Source organism: Musa acuminata, chromosome BXJ2-9 (assembly GCF_036884655.1).
Source record: "Musa acuminata AAA Group cultivar baxijiao chromosome BXJ2-9, Cavendish_Baxijiao_AAA, whole genome shotgun sequence".
Lineage (NCBI taxonomy): Eukaryota > Viridiplantae > Streptophyta > Magnoliopsida > Zingiberales > Musaceae > Musa > Musa acuminata.
The window spans coordinates 1,596,741-1,617,098 of record NC_088346.1 but is presented as its reverse complement, the minus strand read 5'-3'; the positions used below and the strand labels follow the sequence as shown (position 1 = coordinate 1,617,098).

At 36.7% G+C, this 20,358-nt stretch overlaps 3 protein-coding genes across 3 annotated transcripts; 1 reads left to right on the top strand and 2 right to left on the bottom strand.

Annotated features, from left to right (window-relative positions):
- Positions 1-558: 558 nt before the first annotated feature.
- Positions 559-12,635, bottom strand: LOC135622335 (uncharacterized). The gene is made up of 13 exons (XM_065124102.1): positions 12,050-12,635; positions 11,782-11,810; positions 10,250-10,352; positions 9,110-9,266; positions 6,495-6,689; positions 5,993-6,153; positions 4,936-5,212; positions 4,124-4,338; positions 3,948-4,046; positions 3,325-3,854; positions 2,433-3,193; positions 2,149-2,347; positions 559-910 (listed from the first exon to the last, which is right to left on the bottom strand). Exons 1-13 carry the CDS (start codon positions 12,222-12,224, stop codon positions 764-766), a joined length of 3,048 nt encoding a protein of 1,015 aa, XP_064980174.1. The 5' UTR covers positions 12,225-12,635; the 3' UTR covers positions 559-763.
- An 836-nt stretch (positions 12,636-13,471) lies between these two features.
- On the top strand, positions 13,472-13,915 carry LOC135623966 (zinc finger AN1 domain-containing stress-associated protein 15-like). The gene has a single exon (XM_065127437.1). It carries the CDS (start codon positions 13,472-13,474, stop codon positions 13,913-13,915), a length of 444 nt encoding a protein of 147 aa, XP_064983509.1.
- A 2,169-nt stretch (positions 13,916-16,084) lies between these two features.
- Positions 16,085-20,313, bottom strand: LOC103996740 (uncharacterized). The gene is made up of 4 exons (XM_009417724.3): positions 20,133-20,313; positions 19,884-20,041; positions 18,655-18,721; positions 16,085-16,424 (listed from the first exon to the last, which is right to left on the bottom strand). The coding sequence occupies exons 1-4, from the start codon at positions 20,289-20,291 to the stop codon at positions 16,326-16,328; spliced, it is 483 nt and encodes a 160-aa protein (XP_009415999.2). The 5' UTR covers positions 20,292-20,313; the 3' UTR covers positions 16,085-16,325.
- Between the last annotated feature and the right edge of the window lie 45 nt (positions 20,314-20,358).

Sequence of the window (20,358 nt, the reverse complement as noted above, 5' to 3'; positions counted from 1 at the left end):
TATACTAATGTTTCGATATTCGTTTGGTACGATAGATATATATATATATATATATATATATATATATATAACACACTGGACACAACATCCTACGCTTGTTAAGTGTTATAGCATCTATTTGATGCTGTCAAAGAAACAAAATGATGAAATCAGTACATAGCCTTACAAAATGAGTATCAACCTCCTGCTGCAAATAAAGCCTCCTAATAGGCTTTCTATATCAAAATAACACTTCAATTATGGGACTGGTATGACAGTCCAATCAAAATTCATGATGCTCTTATTAGGATGTATCATTAAGTGGTAACATGATTCAAAGAAATTATAATATCTTGCTTCATCCAGCTGTTTTCTACTAGACCCTAAAGATGTTGAATGCATTGAACATAAGATGCACTTTTGTAGCTTGGAGTGAACAGTGATATTAACAGTATTAACTGATACTGATGAGATATGTCAAAGAAAGATATTGGTTTAATGTTGAAACTAGTCCAATACCATATTGGTTTAGCTCAGACAGATACATACCAAGCATACCACCATTATTCTACACAAGAGTTAGAAAAACAGCTAATTGTGTGTTTCACTTATATTAACAAATTAAACAAGTATATGTAGTTCATAAAATAACCTTTAATTGTATCTGTACCTCATAGGATGAGGCAAGTTATTTGTTGCTTCTGCAAGATAAAGAAGATCAAGCAAATGATAGAAAAAGAGGGCATAAGTACATCAAAATCCAACTACAGATTGTTCTCATTTCTTATCTCATGTTCGAGAATGGTATTATAATATCATCCAACTTCAAAGGTAGGGTATTTGTTCGTGCTTTGACAGACTTGGCTGACTCAAGTGCACGGGATGTTTGGAGAGCCATCTCAGCATGAAGCTGAAGACATGTCATGGCCATCTGCATATTAAGATAACTCGTTGTCACAGTACATATATGATGTATCAAGTAAAAAATGAATAAACAAATAAGCTGAAGAATATATGATAAGACACCCCAATCTATTGACAGATTTGCTGTAAAACAGTAACCAAGGTATGAACTAGAATTCTTTCAATACTTTTCATTCATAAATGTCACACTGAGGATTTTGGATGATGGGGAAGAGTTACTTTAATAATGTCTTCTTTAGTTGATGAAATTTGCTATTGATTCGAAGTATCAATATCAATACATATTTCCAATGAAATCAGAAGAGCATTCATGTTGCTATTTTTCACATTATGGAGATTGGTCATTGATAGTGTGGCTAGTTAACCAGATCTGTCATTGATAGAGTTGTCGAACTGTTATCTCATTAAACAAGTTATCTATATAACTAGTCTTAATAATGCAGACAAGTAACCTTATGTTACTTCATGTTGTAATCCAAGATTCAAGTTAATATATTTAAGAACATTTAGATGAAGATCTGCAACACGTTTGGAACAAAGTTCATTTCTCAGAAAAGAAAATCCATTACGGTGTGTTGTAGTCCAAGCTTCAAGTTCATAAATCAAAGAATATGTTGATGAAAATCTGTAACCTGTTAGCAATAAAATTCATTTCTTGTAAAACAAAATCCAATACTTATGTTCCTAACTTGCAATGAGAATCCATAAATCACATATTATATTTTTTAGATTTATTGGCAAAGTGCAAACAAAGAATTTTTCTTTTAGAATGATATATGGCATAATGGTGATAGTTTCATATCTTAATTTCCACATTTTAGCAATAAGACACATGTAAGACTCATGGATCATGCTAAACAAAACTAAAAAATGTTAAAGGAATGAGGGAATTTATGTGCATAAATGACTTCAGGTGCAACTATATGTACAAGTAGAAAATTTCATGAGTTGAGGCCTGAAAAGGAAAGGATATAAATGTAAAGAAATGATTAAAAACTAGTGCAGGAAACCATGCAGCATCTTCAGAAAAGGAATGTTTAATCCTAAGCCAACATGGATTCTAAAATTTAGCAATTTTGAATGTCTTTGAAATTAAATAATCATATTGCAACTATTCTTTACTATAAATTGCTTCTTGGAGTACTATTATCAAATAAAGATAATCAATTCGAAGTTAAAATTTTCATATTTAAAATTAACAAATGGAGACAGCATGTTCTGTGGTTGGGGCTTTAATATACATACCGTTGAGCATTCTGCATCTGGATCCGATTCGGCAATATGAAGTGCCCATGTCCGAATCCACTCAAGTCCATCGGAAATTTCCTGATTACCTTCAATTAAAGCAGATGCAACATGTGATGGATGTAAAGCAACCAGTATGCATGATGCAGCAAAAAGCACAGATCTTCTGACATATGCTTCAGCATGATGTGATAACTCCCTGAAGAAAATTCAATAAAACCACTCCTGTGAGGTCATCAGTCTTTAGATTCACATATAAAAAAAAAAAATCAAATTTCTACTACCTAAATCTAATCATATCAAGAAGTGGAGGAGCCAAAGCTGATGCTTCAGGATGCATACTACTGCATTTCATACATACACCAAGCATGTAGATTAGTTTTCCGAGGACAACAAAGTCCCGGTTGAGTAGGTCTACTCCATGCCTTTTTTTGTCAAATCCTTGCATTACAGGAAGCATAAATGCAGCAGCATAAAGAGGAAATCTGTTTCTTGATGATTCCAACTCTGGATCCTTGGCTTTTACAAGACCCCATTTACGAGATTTTCCTGACTTTATTTGACCACCTCTTGAAGGAATTTCTCTTTCATAACGGTGGGACCAACTGATAGAAGTTCCAGGATCAGAAACCTCTTTCCAAGGACCAGCTCCAGGTGGTCCTCTACTGCTAGGAATAAACCATGGTTGACCTGAAATGTTTGATATTAAATTCCTTTGCTGATGTTTCATTCTAATGATCGTACTCTCTGAAAGCTCTTGTGCTGCCTCAGTCATGACATCAAGAATCAGAATCCGTTGGCTAACATCCACATTTGGTGAATATAGTAATCTGGTTAACACATCTAATGATTCAAATGGGCATGTGACAAGCAACGCAACCAGTGCTTTTTGCCTTTTTCCTTCAGCAGAATCTTCCTCTCCTTCAACTGCTACATCAGAGCAACGAACATGCACTAATGCTCTGACAAGATCACCTGAATAATGGGGAAGCTCATCAGGTGTTGCTCGTACAAGCTTTTCAGCACTGTCCAGTGCTCTTTCCACCTATAAGTAAGGCATTATGAATGTTCAAATGGGGGCATTCATTAATAGCTTCACTAAACTTTCAAATAGGTGAAAATTTTTGACAGACGATAACCTGACAATGACTATATAAAGTAAGCACAGCAACTTACACCATCTGGATCATCTGGTTTCCGTAATGCTGCAGCAATATCACCAAGCTGGGAGAAAAGTTTCATATCTGTATCACCGTCCGACAGATCATATGGTTCTAGTGAGTCACTTGAAGATGCATCAGAATTCTTGCCTTCACCATCATCCTCTTCAGCAGAGGCATGTTCATTGTTTGGCATGCCAGCACAATGATTCACCCTGCATTCTGAAATCAATTTACCACCATCTACAGCATGATGCTTTGTATCTTTCAGCCTTTTAGCATGAGAGGCACTTTCTGTAACCTTGGACAGAGTAGCATCTAGTTTATCTTTTTCCATATCCTTGGACAGAGTACCATTTAGTTTATCTTTTCTAGTTTCATCTGTAGTTACCACATCCTTTCTTTTAAACCCAAATTCCCAGTCAATAATTTCAGAACAATCATCATCAAGGTAGAGAGGGTTCTTTGGATCAACAACTTTAGAAAATACCAATGCAACAGAGCTAGCCATCTTCCGAACTAAATCAATTGGGCTCTCCAGTCTACCTACAAATCTTAGAACCAAGTTTAATAAAAAAATATTATAGAATCTTTGGTAGAAATTCACATAAAATTATTTAATCTAGAAGAAGAATTTACAGCTGACTCCTTGAAGAATAGAATGCAATATATCTTTGGTTGTTTCTAATTCCTCTTTAGACATTTTCTCAATGCATAAAGCAACAGCATAAGTGACATCTGATTTTCACTTAAGGAAGTACAAAAGAGTAACGGAAAAGAAAAATAAACTAAGAAACTATTGCTCAGAAGGATACAAGCTTGCTGCTCCATAGAAGATGATTGAACAAACTCACGCCTGGACCAAATGCTAATTATTCGATGCAATACATCTAGAAAAGATGATGTCCTCTGGGCTCTTGCCTCAGAATCGAAATTCGGTGGGCACTCAAAAACCGAAAACTGAAGAATCCATCTCAAGCAGCAGATAGGAAATACTTTCCAAAACACAAATTTGTCAACAAAGATGTACCTGAAATGAGCATAATTAAAAAGTGCAGTTAAGGTAAGCATACTGTATTTTTACACACTCAGGCATCAAACATCATAAATGTGTGTCAAAGTTAAACTCCAGATTGAAGCTATATGTGATTATATGTCAAACTTAAGAAACCAGATGAAAAGTCAGTATCTGCTGTATCAGATCAGAGTTTTATCATGAGACCACAACTAGTTAGATAATGACTTAACCAGTCGTAGCAATGACAATATTAATCATTGAATAGAAGCAATGATTTCTGTGGGGAAAAAAAAAAAACTAATAATGCAAGATATATCATCCAGAGTAGGCATTTTAGATTCAAGATTTCATGTACACATGCATGATCTTACTCATTAAGAGCAACCTATAATTTATAGATAGGAGTTTGACAAACTATTGCTTGACGGTAGATATCAAATCATTTTTTTTTTTTTGCTGAAGTTCTTTTCCTGTAGCTATTGATTTAGGGAATTTTGAATCTTTAATATCAAAAACACATTCAGAATATGCACCAATTGGGAGGAAGAATATTAACAACACAATAGCAACAAACTTGCTATCATAGATAACATGGTGACACCATCTCACCTAATATTAGTTTTTTGCTTGACAATCCGATGAAACAACAACCAAAGCGTCCAATAAGCTTCAACATCACTTACATTCTGAGTTGCTAATTGCCGTAGTAGCTCCTCAGAAAATCTTTCAATGGCATATTGATCTTTCATTGCCTCCATAATGAACAACCAAAAATGGGATTTTGGACTAGATTCAATCATATTAAAAGCAACAGAACCAGCATTCGATGACAAGCAGCTTCGGATGTGATCAAGAATCCTAGGGATCACCTTTACGAGTAGAATATCTGAAAAATAGTAACTTAATGACTAAAACAATATAGAAATAGGACACTAGCAAGATCTTAAAATTCCCAAATCTGACGATATTGCGTGGCATACATTACATTTAGTGGTCCATCCAACTTGTAAATCAACAATTAAGATGATAGCCCAGTAACATATGAAGACTGTTCTAATTGTGAAACACAACATGGAACAGCCCAATGATATTCATGGAGCAATATGTAAAAATGAAAAAGTTTCAAATAAAAAGATAATGGTTAACTACATTTCATTCTTTTATTAAAGATCTCTTACAATTGTATACTAGAAGGTACAACAACTAGCCACAGATCCAAATTATTTGGGATTGCTTGCATGAATTTTTTCTTCCCATTAAGCTCTGGGTAGGTGAATATCCCTAGTTACATAAAGCAGTCAAGTTTCCTTTTCCTGCTCATATAAAATTTTCCTATGTGTCCTCTACTTTTCCTCATCACTAATATTGATCAATTCATCTTACCTCACCAGGGAATTTATAGGTCTCCATTGAACATGCATATATCCTTCTAATGGTTTTTCCTCATTTTATCTTCTATCAATGGTACACCTAACTGTTAAAAGTAAAGTTTTTGTGATCAATTTATATCAATTGCTCATATTAAATGTTAAAAGTAAAATTTTAACATCTGCTTGGCCTATAATTAACCTATCTACTGTCAGGTAAGTTAACTTCAATAAGTTGCTTTGCTGGAACAATAATAATTTGCAGGACCAGACTTAGCATTAAACTATTTTTTTATCACCTGTTGAGCCACGCCTGCAAATCCTTGAAAATGTTTCGCCGATAAAGAACAATGAGCCATCCACAGTATTTGCATCGGAGGCATCTCTTGGGTTCAACATTTCAAAGTTACAATCTTCTGCTCCACACAGAAGTTGTCTAGCCATTTGCTGGAAGAACAAGCTAGTAGCTAATCAAGGATAAAAACAGAAAATAGCTGATAATGAAAGGTATCCTTGAAATGTAATCTACATTAGGAAATAGAAGAGATTTCTATGACTGATTTTACTGAGAGGAGATGATGTTGATAAAACATTATAAAAAGAAAAAAGGGCAAATTAAATGAGCATATGATCTTAATGTGAAAATTTTAAGAACCAACAATAAGCGCACTCCTGGTATCAACATGAAAAGGAATCATGATACATGACATGAAGCTCCAGAATCCTCAAACAGAATCCAAATTGAGCTTTGAATCGTTAAAATTACATCTATAGAACCAAGACAATATCTCAGAAGGATACTGCGATGAAAGTGCGGATGAGGCTTGCAATCTTGCTTTGTCAGGAACAGAAGTGAGAAGCTGTGCAACCCTAGACATGACTGCTAACATCTCTGGCTTAAGTGCATAATCATGTTTGCTACTGCTACATTGGATTCTAAATTCGCCGATAATATGCCGTATCCCTTCGCTCTTAAGCAAGCATCGTACCAGTAACCTGTAATATACATAGTAGAGGAAAAGATAAATGCTGCCTGCTTTACACATAGAAAGGAAATGATAAGAAATATAATGAACACCACAAGAACAAAATCTGTTAGGTTAGTCTGGATATTGGGTTATATTTAACTAACAAGTTAGTACACATCATTTACAGTCAGTAAAGATCCAATATTGATATAGTCACTAGAAATCATATCAAATTATAATGAGAGATGGATAGATGGAGTGGTGAGACAAGGGATTGGCCATGGCTATATGATCCTGTACATTTGCCACGTAAGTGACAGCTCAAAATTCCGAAAGTGTGTAAGTGATGAAGGAAATCATTAAGACAGCCGTTGCTCGCATAGATCAAGTCGGTAATCTTTTGTTCTTTAACAAATTGACAGACATTTCCAATAACAGTCAAACCAGCAGTCAGATTGATGATCACTAATCATCAATTATCCAATAGACCATGATGATAAGTGACCAAAAACGTACTATATATTCAGTCAATAATCTTCAGCATACCAACAACCATCAGTTAATGATCACCAAGTATCAACAAGCTGTCAATAGATGATTGTTGATTGCCAGCAGATGACCAATCAGTAAGTGATAGTCAATGGACAGTCTATCCTGTTGAATGGCAATCATCAATCACCAATGACAATTTGATAATTGAAAGTCAAACAATAGATGAATAGCAAAAGTTGATCATCAAAACACATCAACTAACAAACATTGACTGATCAAATTTTTGAACCATGATAGAACGTGCTGATCATCAAACGGTGGTTGACTGTTAATGGTTATATTCAAATCTTCCAAAAACAACCATGATATGCAAGTGGTCTAAGTATCACCTAGTGCATCTGCAGCGAAAACAATGGATAGATTTAAAAAAAGAAGAAGAAGCTAAATTATGCTATGATTAAATTATCAACTTATCTGATAATATTGATAGTTTGTTACTCATAAAGAAATTATGCAAGTGATAAGTATAAGTAATACAAAAAGGTGTATTTAACTAAAATTATATTATCATAGTCCTTGTTTTAGAAAAATAGAATAATACAACAGAAGAACGATTAGTAATGAGGTGAAAACATAAACCAATATCGAAGCAAATGATCTATGAATCTCAAGGACTTGGCATCATAGTTATCATAACGGAACCAGAATAGACTCGATCAAGCCTTGGTTCTCTGGGTCATTGGTTGAACCGGTGGATCAATTGGTCGAACCACATGTTTAAATTAAAAATATTTTAAAATATATTAAACAATTTAAAATTATATATAGTAAAAATCTAAAATATTAAAACTAATTAAAAAATAGATAGAAGATGTGGAATGATAATATCAAGCAACATTGTGTATATAAAGTTATAAACATTTATCCAGATCAAATAACACATGAAAAAATCTTGGTCGTAATTACATTAATCCAATCTAAAATCAATTGTTCAATGATATATAAGAAATAGTTTATCCAACATAATTATCATGAATTCATGATTAGATGGAAACTTTTTAGTCATCAATATGCCATGATAATTCTAACCCATGTAGTAAATTTTTGTATTATAATCTAAATTTTCGAACTCATTTTTATCTGTTCCAATATTTTTTTCGTTCTCCTCATTTTTATTTGTCCTCAAATCAAATTCTTCTTATATAGCGTGCTCTAATTTCATCTCCCTTATATTCTTTTTGATATCATTAAAATCTCATCAAGATTGAGAGTATCATCTGTCATATTTAAATAAGGTTAACCCTAATTTCAAATACCCTCTCGAATAAATAATAAAAAAGTTTAAGCGTATTTAAGTAATTTGGATCGGTTTTATGTACTCGGTCAGTCGGTTTTATATTGGTTATCCAAAATCCAACCGGGTTAATCGGTTCATTCCCGTTTTTGAACATATCCATTCCAATAATTGAATTGGATTGGTTAATGGTCCGGTTCCCGGTTTTTCCAGCACCACCACTTGGTTCGATCTGATCCCGATAACTATGCTCAGTATTAAATCAGTATAATCAGCATATCAAGATCTAGATAAACAAGAGCATTATATATGGTTGATCACATACACATCTTATCATGTACCAATAAAAACTAAAGTTTCTAATGATTTTTCATGACATCTGGATTCTCATACTACCACCAAATATAAGTAATAGCTAAGGATTCCTCAAATGATTTGGTCAAATAAGGCCAAAATCATGGTATGTTAAAAGAGGTTTGACGAGTAATATGATCTAGGAAGTACATTTGTTGTGACGCACTAACATGATTTATTATTGCAGTCACCATTGTTGCTAAATGAGGCACAATCTTAATTAACTCTGCTGTAAAATAACTTTCATACTGCTCCAAAGTACCAAAATCAACTTAATTGTGGCATCAATCAGATGGTACAGTAAGTACCTCTCAATATTCGAGTAGATAGCATCATCATAACCGTGCACCAAAGCAGGAACAAAGACCTGTACTATTTCAGTTGGAGGTCCTTGAACGAAAAATGAATCATAAACCTGCTTCTTCGTAGATGAAGAAAAGCATGCAAGCCAGTCTTTTGCAACATCTGCACATTAGATATGACAATTATCAAGCACTTAGAAAACCTTTTACTAAAACGTGTGCCAGTCATCTAAAGCTACTTTCTTTACAAAGAATGTTACCATCAGCTCAAATTAATTCTGCATTTTTAATAGCATGCACTCGCACAGGCTTTTCAATGAAGAACAAGTTCTTACAATAAAATTGTTGCAGTCTATTTTTCCGAATGGAGATATGAATTATAATTACTAAAGAATATATCACATTCACAAATCAAATGCTAGTTATTAAAAAAGTATTTGGATGCATCATTCTAAAGGTTCATGTTTGCACATATACACCTTAATTTTCAGTTTAGCAGACAAGCATGGCTCACCAAATCAGCCAACCTGATTTAGATCGTTTTGCCCACTTCAATGCCAAAAGCCAGAATTGATCAACATCAACAGATCTCTAACAGAATTGGACATCTTGACCAATTCAGACAGTTCCAATTGTCAGATAATAAACTAGAAAGGAAAATGAAAAGAGAGAAAAAGGATGCAAGAGGAAGGGATGAGGAAGCAAAGTTGCTGATTCCCAGACCCAACTAGCCCCATCCGAGAATGGAATGAGAATGATGAGAGAAGGGGAGGCAATCTGGAAGGGTGCAGCCAAGCCTGAGAACAAATGAGGAGGAGAGAATGAAGGAAAAAAGGGGCAGAAGAAGTTTATTTTTTCCTGCTTTCTTCGTAGATAAAGGAATGAAGAAAAGAGAGGAAAAAGTTGAACACAAGATTAGTGATAAATCAGTACATACACATGTTAGAACCATAAAAATCAGTATATACGGACAACCATGGGATTTGAAAATTTGAAGATAGCATTAGTCATATGGTATCATAGGAAAAAATTGATATATAATTCATATATTTACATATAGAAATATGTGTCAACTTAGAGAAAACTCTATTAGGTCCAGCATATCTTATCACAATAAAGATGTTTCAAATAAAGAATGAAACTTACTATAGATCAATATCCTAGCCAAGGTTGGAAACGCAGGTCCATAGTAGAAAGCCTGCCTCCATTCACCGCTTTCAGCAGGGGCAGGAGATAGTATCTCATGTACCTGAAAAACAGTGGTAAACAAAATAAGAAGGCCTCAGTTTGTGGTATTTGTCAATTTTGATACAACACATCCGATATGTATCAATAGCATCCAAGGTTGATCCAATTTTGACCAATTTCTTGACCATATTATTAGCAGGAAGGGTTTGATGTCAATCAAAGTCAACTAGATTAGGCTGATTCTCTCAACTGGAAGCAAAAACATAACACTTAACTTCAGGATTTTCAAAATTTTGTTGCAGCTGAAAGACTAGATACAGTTCTCCATGCTTAGTAAGGACAGTGCAGCTTCTTCCAGAATCCCTCATGCTAACATGGTAAGGCATGGATCTAGTCAGCCACAAGTTACTATTATGGTAAGGGTTATTTGTGGACTGTAAGCACCATGTGACACCCATCACTGAACCCCCACACATAAAACAAAAAAAATGGACACTCGAAGTGGATCAAATCTCAAAATCGTGAGCTCAGTCTAATATAGGAGATTAAAGCATGCATAGTATGTTTATTCATATAATCCTTTCAAAATAATAAATATGGATGATGGACAAAAAAGAATCATCTGTAATCAAAAGATTTGTGTAAAAGTAAGAAAACAAAGAATGGTTAATGCTTCAACCACTAATCTGGCAAAGAACACTTCTAACATTCAAAGGATGTAGTGATATCTAAAGCAATACACCCAAAAATTAAGCCATGAAGAGTGTCCCAAACTACATATTCATGCAAGTAAGCAACTGGACTAAATTGAATGCAAGTAAAAGAAGATTCATAATCTGAGTTCAACTCTATGTTGAGGACATCCTAGTTTACTACTACGGGGTGTACAGGATCTTTGAACAGGTTTCAAGATATGCAAAATGGATCATTCATTCCAGCCATCGCAAGTTCCAGGAAGAGAGAATTTATTCATAAATGACGATAACTACATGTTTGTAAGTATATAAGTGCATCGCAAACAAACATGATTTTAGGGGACCTTATACAACTGCTACTAAACTAAATATAGATAATTGTTGGAATTGAATGTCAGGGATTGTATATAGCATAAGTTCTTGTTCGAAATAAAATTTAACTCGAAAGTCCCTGAGAAGAAACACCCCTTCAATTGAAAATCCACAGGTGTACACCATTGCACAAGGCCTTGGGCACTGAGCCACTCTTATAGTTTTCAATCTTTAGCTGGATGTTCACCCTAGCACCTTTTTCTTATCAATGAATTCTTCTTCTCTGCATCTATGTTTTCGATTCCAGGCATTATCTCACCTTTAACTAGAATTACAACCATCTTCACATTATTTATTTTTCACATCAAGTTCAGATTTTTCTTGTGGACACTATTGTAGTTGCATAAATAGATAACACAGAACGTTAAGAACCTCCTCTGTGTGAGATATAAAACCAAGTAGCATTGTGGACCAGAGTAGTACCTTGCTTCTCTGAGCAGGATCGATGGTCTCTGCAAAGTAACCAAATATTGCAATGAGCCGTTTTGATTTAAGAAAATAAATAAATTTTCAGACACGTCAAAAAATTCAGATGCCTCCCCCAATCATAAGCTCCTAAGTATTTTTTTTCCTTTTCAGTGCAAATCCATCTATCATTCATGATTCAACAAATAAGTGACACTACGACAGAAAAAGTACGACAAAAAGACCCATTCCAAGAGAAAGAGACGTGAAGGATCCGAAATCGAACCGCAAAGGGCAGAGTAGTCGACGGGAAATATGCGGACAGCAAGGGAGTAGAGGGCGCAGATCACTTCGTCGACGTGCTTCGCGGCATCGATCGCGGATGAGACCTCCCCAACCTTCTCAAGGACTAGGGTTTCGAGCCCTGAGCTTCCGCTACCGCCCTTCGCTCCCTCTTCCATGGCCAAAACAGTCCTCGCGCTTCGTCTTTGTGATCGATGGGATTTTCTTTTAATCGTCGACGGCCCGACGATGACAGATTCTCGAGTCTTCTACTGTTGATCAAGGGATAAGCATCAAGCACGAATGTTACGGCACGGAGAAATGGAAGGATTCCCCTCCTGCCCAGTGTAGTCAAAGGCGCTGGGCTGACCGGATTCCGGTCAAGACGGAGCTGTGACGACGGAGGGGAAGAGGAAGGAGGGCGGAGAAGGGAGTGTGCGACGGCGAAGGAGGAGGACGAGAGGCAGAGAGAGAGATAACGGGAGGGGAAGAAGCTGCAGCCGTTCGCCGATGGAGACGAAATCAGTCACCGTGCACCGAGGCTAAGCCGCACTGCCGCAGTTGTTGGGGAGAAAGAGAGGCTGCGTTTAGAGCACGGGTGCGCGTGGGGTTGGGTTGGGGAGGTGGTTTGGGTTGAAGGTTGAGCCATGTGGTTCAATCGTATCAGAGGACAAATCAGCTCGACTCAGACTCGACCCGATCTGAGTTGAATCAGTCGGTCGCTCAGACTCGATCCGTTCTGAGTTGAATCGGGATATTGGGAAAGTCTTTTTCAAAAATTAATTAATAAATATTTTTAATCTAATTTAAGTTGACTGAAATGTGTTGCGGCAAAAGAAAAGAATATTACAGCGTGGAATTTCGCTTGGACACGAAGATTATTTCGACCATTTTGCTTTATTTTAATCGCCTTATAATTTGTATTGCGACGGATGTATTCCCATTTATTCGTCCTTTTCCTCCACCGCCTCCGAAGTTCCCACCTTTACTTTTCCTTCATCATCCCCTGTTTCCACCGATTCTTTCGCCACTTCCTCGATCGGATCGATCAGGGTTCCCCTCTTTCTGATCATCTTCTCGGTTGTCGCTGCCCTTCGAACTTGATTCCTAGGAAGCATGGGGAAAAATCTCTGACAGCCTCATCCGGTCTCCGATTCGATTTCGCGTTCAACGAAGCTTACATCCTGATCGATCCGCTGCAGATTTAGTCCCTCCTGACTACTGATTTTTTGCGCTTTTTTTGTTGGAAAATTCGTCCCTTTTTGAGGCTTGAGATCGAATTTTATTTGATTTCTTATGAATCCGTCCTGAAAACCTCTTTTTTTCACCCATCACGTCGATCCTTGAAACTTATTCTTAGTTCTTAATCCTGTTCGGCTCCAATATCCTCGATCTGCTTGTGTTCGCATCTGTTCCAGTGCATCAAATGGCTCGAGAAAGTTGTAATCTTGACAAAGACGAAGCCGAAATCCTCAAACCTTCCTCCCCTTCCCCGTCGACCCCCGCTCCTCCATCATCGTCCCCGTTACCCCCGTCTCTGTTCTTGAAACCTTGCGAGCAATCACCGAACCCGAGAACGGAGACTTCGGCTACGGAGACCGCCGTCGCGGCATCTACCACGCCCAAGACCGACAAGGAGTCGAAGCCTGAGGAGGAATCCAAACCGCAGGTAAAATTCATCAACGGGTGCTCCACTTGCGGGAGAAAGGTGGGGCTGACCGGATTCCGGTGCCGATGCGGGGATCTCTTCTGCGGTCGCCACCGGTATTCCGACACTCATGATTGCTCATTCGATTACAAGGCGTTGGGGAGGGAGGAGATTGCTAAGGCTAATCCTGTGGTTAAAGCTGCCAAGATCATCAAGATCTAGGGTATAAAGCTTTCGCCTTTCCAATTGTTGTCCTTTTACATCTTCAATCGAACCCGTTCTTGATCTGTTTTGTAGTGTTGAGACTTACTGATCTCGGTAGTTAAACCATTTGAATACAGGCTTAATATGTTCACCCAAAAGAGTATTTTCGGATGCAGTAGTTCTGTTTGATCTTAGCACTTGGAAAAAAATGAAACAACACCGTTCTCGGGTTGAATTTTGTATTACTGCTATATATGTTTACCTTTTAAATGGTCTCCATGCTAATTATCTTTCATTTATGCTTATCCATCATTTATCTGGATTTGAACCATTTCTTCTGTGGAAGAAAATAGAATTTTTGATGGATGACTTTAGGTTTTGTGTAGCTTATTAATCTCATACATTGTAAATTGGATGCCTAAAAGTAAAACCTTTCTGAACTAATTTTCTATCTATTTGATTGCATATTTCATAGTTGGTGGATAACTTCATAGTTGTGTTGTTGGGAGCTTATGAAGTCATGTATGAAACAAAATCTTCAAAGCTAATTCTGTTAATATTTGCTTATATACATTGTAATTATCCAACCTACTTGTGTAGGTTCTATCTAAATATAGCTTTAGATTATCCGTAACTTACAAACTAGATGTTTGGAGCAGAAGCTTAATAGCGTTATTATCAGAAGAGTTCATGTAGATTCTCTCAAGAGATTTAATCGCTCCAGGTGATGAGAACTATAGCATTTTAAGGGATCACCAGTTACTTTTTTCAAGAAAATGCAGGTTTCTTATTCTCATTTTTCAAACAAGAATATCCTTGCAACTTTTGATGCTTATCTCTCAGTTTAGTGCATCCACATCATCTATTACATTTCAGGAAATTAACATAATTGTATGGAATGTGAGTTTCATGGTTTCATTTGCTTCCTCATGATGTTTGATGCGTTTATTGCTTCTGTTCTTTGACATCTCATGAAGATTCATGGATTCATGATCTAGTAGTGATTGTGTTTGTCACGAAGCAATCAAGTAAGTTGCTTCCCACGGCTTCCCGGTGGTCACTTTTAATGGCTTATCATGCAAAATATTAGAAACTATTTTTGGATTTGCATAGCGAGAACTTTCAATTCTTAATATGCCTGTCGTTGACTAACAGCTACCGCTTAGTATTCTGTTCCATCTCATAAGTAGATTCAGAGGAAGCTGCTCACAAATGTTATTTAGTGTTTTAATTATTTAGTATCGTAAATTTTATCTGTTGTTTTCACATAAAAATGCTTAATACATCTGGTTTTTTCTTATGACTAGTGCCTTCATTTAAGATGCTTTTCATGGACAACCTTTACTGGTGTAGTTGGCCAGTATTTGTCGCCTTTCCGGGGAAGAATGGTTGTATTCCAAGCTTCTATTGATGCCTTTTAATGCAGGTGTGTGTGAAGACCAGACTGGAAATGAAAGCTAGTGGGCTTATTACTTGCAGCATCATCCACCACAGTTGGCCTCAAGAAATGCGTTTGTTCGGACTGCGCTCTTTATGCAGTCTAATTTGGAGGCTTGGGTGGAAGAAAACTGTTGTTTCAACGCTCTATTCAAGAGGCTTTTTGATTAAAAGCAGTGTTCTCATTGGCCAAGGGTAAGCCAAAGACAAAATTGGTTGTCTTCCGAGTTCCTCACATGGCGTTTGAATCAATTGTGCTTGTGTTGGGTGAAGTCAAGGGACTTGACAGTGTCTTGCAACTTGCAAGTTCTTCTTGATGATAAATCACGTTTTCTTTTGATAATTGAGTCCTGGATACTGTAGCATGCCTCTATCTGCATTTGGTTATTATCATTGCTTTAATCGTATTACTTGTTACCCAGACCGAAAAAAAAAAAGAAGAGAGGAAGAAAACTTAGATGGCTTGTTTATTTTTTACGTCTAACTACATGCATGTGATGAGGCGTGGGAGAAAAAATTGTTTACTGGTTTCATGTGTAAGGAATGAAGGACAGTGAGAAGGTTAGAAGATGCGATGGGGGGGGGGGGGATCAGACTCCACTAAGTCGAACAAGCTTAAATCATTAGATTAAGAATCCATAGAGTAAAATTGGTGAACTAATGCATGGAGATAGCAAATAACTATATTTCCATAACAAAGCAAATTTGTATTTCAAGTAATGTTTTTCCAAATTTGTATCTAACACTGAATGAAGCAAATAATGCTCGTATTTGTATCCAATGTAGCAAAATAATATTAGTACACAGCTTACAGTAAAATGATCGATCCAAGGGATTTCAGAATGCTTGAAGATGTCATTTGACACAATGATTCATGTGCATTTGACACTTGATTAGAAGCTACTAAAAGAACCGTTAAGAGGATGAATACCAAGAGTCATTATGTCATCCCCTTCGACACACACTATCACGTCCACCTTCCAGCTCATCGCTACACGTCCTTGAAGAGCAGCTGAAATCTGGGTATCCTCTCTGGTGGAAGTGGACAGCTAACGATCAGCTTGCCTTTCATCGCCCCTCTAAATATAGCCTACGAGAGGCAACAAAATATAATGGTTATATGGCTTCTTTTGGGAGAATCTATTTATTATAAAGAGGCATCATAATAATATTACATTATAGACTGCGGCTAGATAACAAACATTAGTGAGAAGAAAGGAACTATTGATGACTCAACAAGTAAAATTTCTAACTGCAAGTTTCATTCTGGGTATGGATGGCTACTTTGCGAGAGGTATTTCTTTTTCGGGTAGGGAAAAGAAACTTTTGAAGAGGATAAACTTACCAGATGAGAACAGCATGCCGAAAGGTAAAGCAAACAGCCTCGAGAACTTGTCAAAGTGAACAAAGAAAGAAAAAGGAAACATGAAAAGGGAAGAAATTTAAGGTAGATGGAAGCTTGGGTCCTTTTTAGTCGGATGTTACAGCATGCCACTGAATATTGAATAATATTCTTAACTAGAACTAGACTTTGGCTATAGAAACCGGCAGAAACTATTCAAATAACAAAGTTCTACAAACACATTTTGTTTTTAGTGACTTGAGGGTATTATTGTTGCAGGAGGTGCAACCATAGATGACTTTCTGATACTTTCCAAGCAGAATGTTTGGCAGTTAAGTGGGGCTTCAATGTGCACTACAACTTGGATTTACTCAAATCTGGGTGAGATCAGTGAAGGTTTCTATGCAAAGACATCCTCCATCTAGCTAAGACAGTGAAGGTTTCCAACTGGAGTTCCATCCCAAGAGACCTTAACAAGGCTCACAATCTTGCTAATTATGCTAGACAGAATGTATCTGCTACTTTTTTGGACTAGAGAAACTCCGGATATTTTATAAGTTTGTTTTCTAAGTTTATCTAATTTGCCTTTCTTTTAAAAAAAAACACAAAGTTCTACAAAGTTCTGCAAATTTTCAACCAGACTAAAAGCAAGTTCAAATATGATTTCATCAAATCAGTTAGGAGTTAAATATACAGAATATACCCCAAAAACAGATGGTCCCTCCACTGTCCAGAAATGTTGGTTGAATGATGAGATACACATCGCCACTAAATTCTTGAGCACTTAGTAGTTGGTTTATGTTGATCAAAATATTAGAACTTTCTGTTGTTGTGTTTTGAAAGATAGTCAGAATGTTAATGTATGAGTAAGATGGTGAATTATATATCATGTAAAAAAAGGTTATGCCTAGAGCAATTCTAAAGGTCATCCTCCGTACTCAGGTAACAGTCAACTGTGTTGGTAGATGAGGGTGGTGACATCAGCAGATAGCAGTCTTATTCTAAAATGAAGACATCCAGTTCAGATATATTATCCCCCATCATTTCTAAGGTATCATATGCATATCCATAAGGTAAACTTCTAAGGTTCAATCATCTATGTATGATATGCAGCCCATCCCATGGAATCACCCCCAGATTGCATAAGCTGGTACATAGACAGATATTTTCACATTTTCATACATAAGAAGTTCAGGAATACAATGTGCAGCTATTCATATTAAATTAAGAAGATATGGCCAAGTCAAAGAAATTAGAAACTGACAACTGTGGCTTTACATAAAAACATATTGTTTTACTCTTTCAAAAAACTATCATTTTTTATATTTTGTTTTCCAGACTTTGTTATTTTTATAATTTCTACACTTTTCATGTTTAAATTATTTTCTCAATTTATCCTGCTCCAATTGATCAGATGTAATGAATCTCAATCATAATGCAGTTAGCTAATCCCAATCCCATTCTTGATCATATGAGCCTTGATGACAGGTTTAATCTCTTGCGAAAAATATTACCAGAAGAGAAAAACCAATATAACAGACCAACTATACTGGTAATCATGGATGAAGATAATTGCATTTGGAAGCCAGCTAAGTAGATTAGGAAGATCTGATGATAAAGTCTCAGTGACAAGGGATAATTCCTACTTATTCATCAAAAAGGACATCTTCATTTCTTACAGACACAAAAAATTATCAAAGTTCTACAAACTTTGCTACAGAAGTCATTCAGTTCCATTTTTTTTTCCCATACAATCCAAGAAAGAATAAGTATCTCGGACGTCCAAAATCAAACTATGTAACTGTATTCTCAAATTATGAAATGAAAAAAAAAAAATCTTCTAGCTTTTGTTCTACTGATATTAAGACTAACCTATCATGTGGCATCATCTTAAGCTTAATGAATTCAGTAGATGAAACTGAATATAATATATTTAATTCAGAAAAAGGACCTTCCAAGTGAGGAGCATGGCACTCACCTCAACAACATCGATTAAGTCTTGTTTGCTATGAAAAGATCCAACCCACTTAGTATGATCAGCAGTCCTGAATACAATAAAAAATACAGTTTACCAAGAGACACATGGCCGAAAAATTCACTTATCAAGTTACATTTAAGGTGAAAATAGTCATTAAAGAATAGAACTAAATCACTATAAAAAGGAATAGAATCCATATCATTATCGTCAAAGGCCACTCCAACTTTTGTTGACTTCCCAGTTTATAGTAATAAGTCAGTGGATTTTGACTAGAATCTACAAATCACTACCAGAGTTGGCCAGTTTTGACCAATTCCAGCCAATCTGACAGCTTCAAAAGACAAAAAAGAAGAGGGGAGAGTAAAAAAGCGGGAAAGGAGAAGAGAGGGGAGCCATAATTTGGGATGGCAGAGGTATTTATTTATTTTTCTTTTTTTTTTTGCACCTTGGTCTACTTGATCCGCTTATAATGAACTTGTTTACCCTTTAATCAGCTAGGAAACAGGTTCAGGTGAGGATGAATGTGCTCCAGTCGGGTTCAGGTACATAGGTAGACAGACTGGTTGGATTAGCCCTAACCTAATGTTACTTCTAGGTTCAGCTTAGTAGGTTGGGTTCTTTTCAGCATCCAAATATACCCAACCGAGCAAGACAAGGTTCTGGTACCCTTAGATAGGGTTTCCTTCGATAGGGTTTGGGATGAGTTTGGTATAAAGGTAGGTAACCCGTATAAGGTTTTAGTTCAGATACCTAGATAATTAATAGGGTTCAGCTTCGGATGAAATTTTAGGATATCCAATCAGGCTACGATGTGAAACAGAGGAGATGATGCTACTATTGCATTTGCTATTCTCTACAATCATCGTAATAACATGTCAAATGTCAAATTAGCGGACTTTTATCTACAGGCCACTAATTTATAAGACATATCGACTACACCTAATAATTCTAAACATCCTTGTGACAAGTATTCATGTCAAGGAAAATTTACCACTAAAATTTAGGGCAAAATAAATAAGATATCGTAGAAAGGGTGACATCTTGTGCATGCCCTAATAAATTACAGCCTTCGTACTTGCAGAAACCTACATATCAAATCAAATATTTAGGGCAAAAAGAAATTACCTAAGCGGAAGGTTAAAATTCCCTACGAAACGCAGAACCGGGCAAGACATAAAGAGAGTTGATGACAGAAACAAGATGTTCATCTAGGGATGTAATTGAATTACCCGGAGTCCATCTTCATATGATGAGCATTGAAGAAGAAGACGGTGGAGGGTATCAAGGTGATATCGAAGTACTTGACGTAGACCTGAATCTCCTCGGAGTCGACGTCCACCAGCGCGATCGTCGCGAACTTAGAGACCTCACGAGAGGTCTTGGAGAGCTGCGCGCCAGAAGGCCACACGAGATCAGAGGCTTCGCCAAGCACCGAGTAGAGGAAGTACAAGATATGGGAGGAGAGGGGCGCAGCGTACGATTTCGTCGAAGTGGAGGCACAGAGGATCGGCGGCGCGGCCGAAGCGGAGGACGAGGATCTTGTCGAGGGTGTCGCGGATGATGCAGTCCACGTCGCGCTTCCGCGACAGCGTCGGCAGAAGGAAGTCGCTCATCTTTCCCAACCCAAACGACGCCATGGTGTTCTGCTGCTGTTATCGATCAGGTTGGGTCGGGTAATATAATTGCTTATGTGGGCTTGATCGG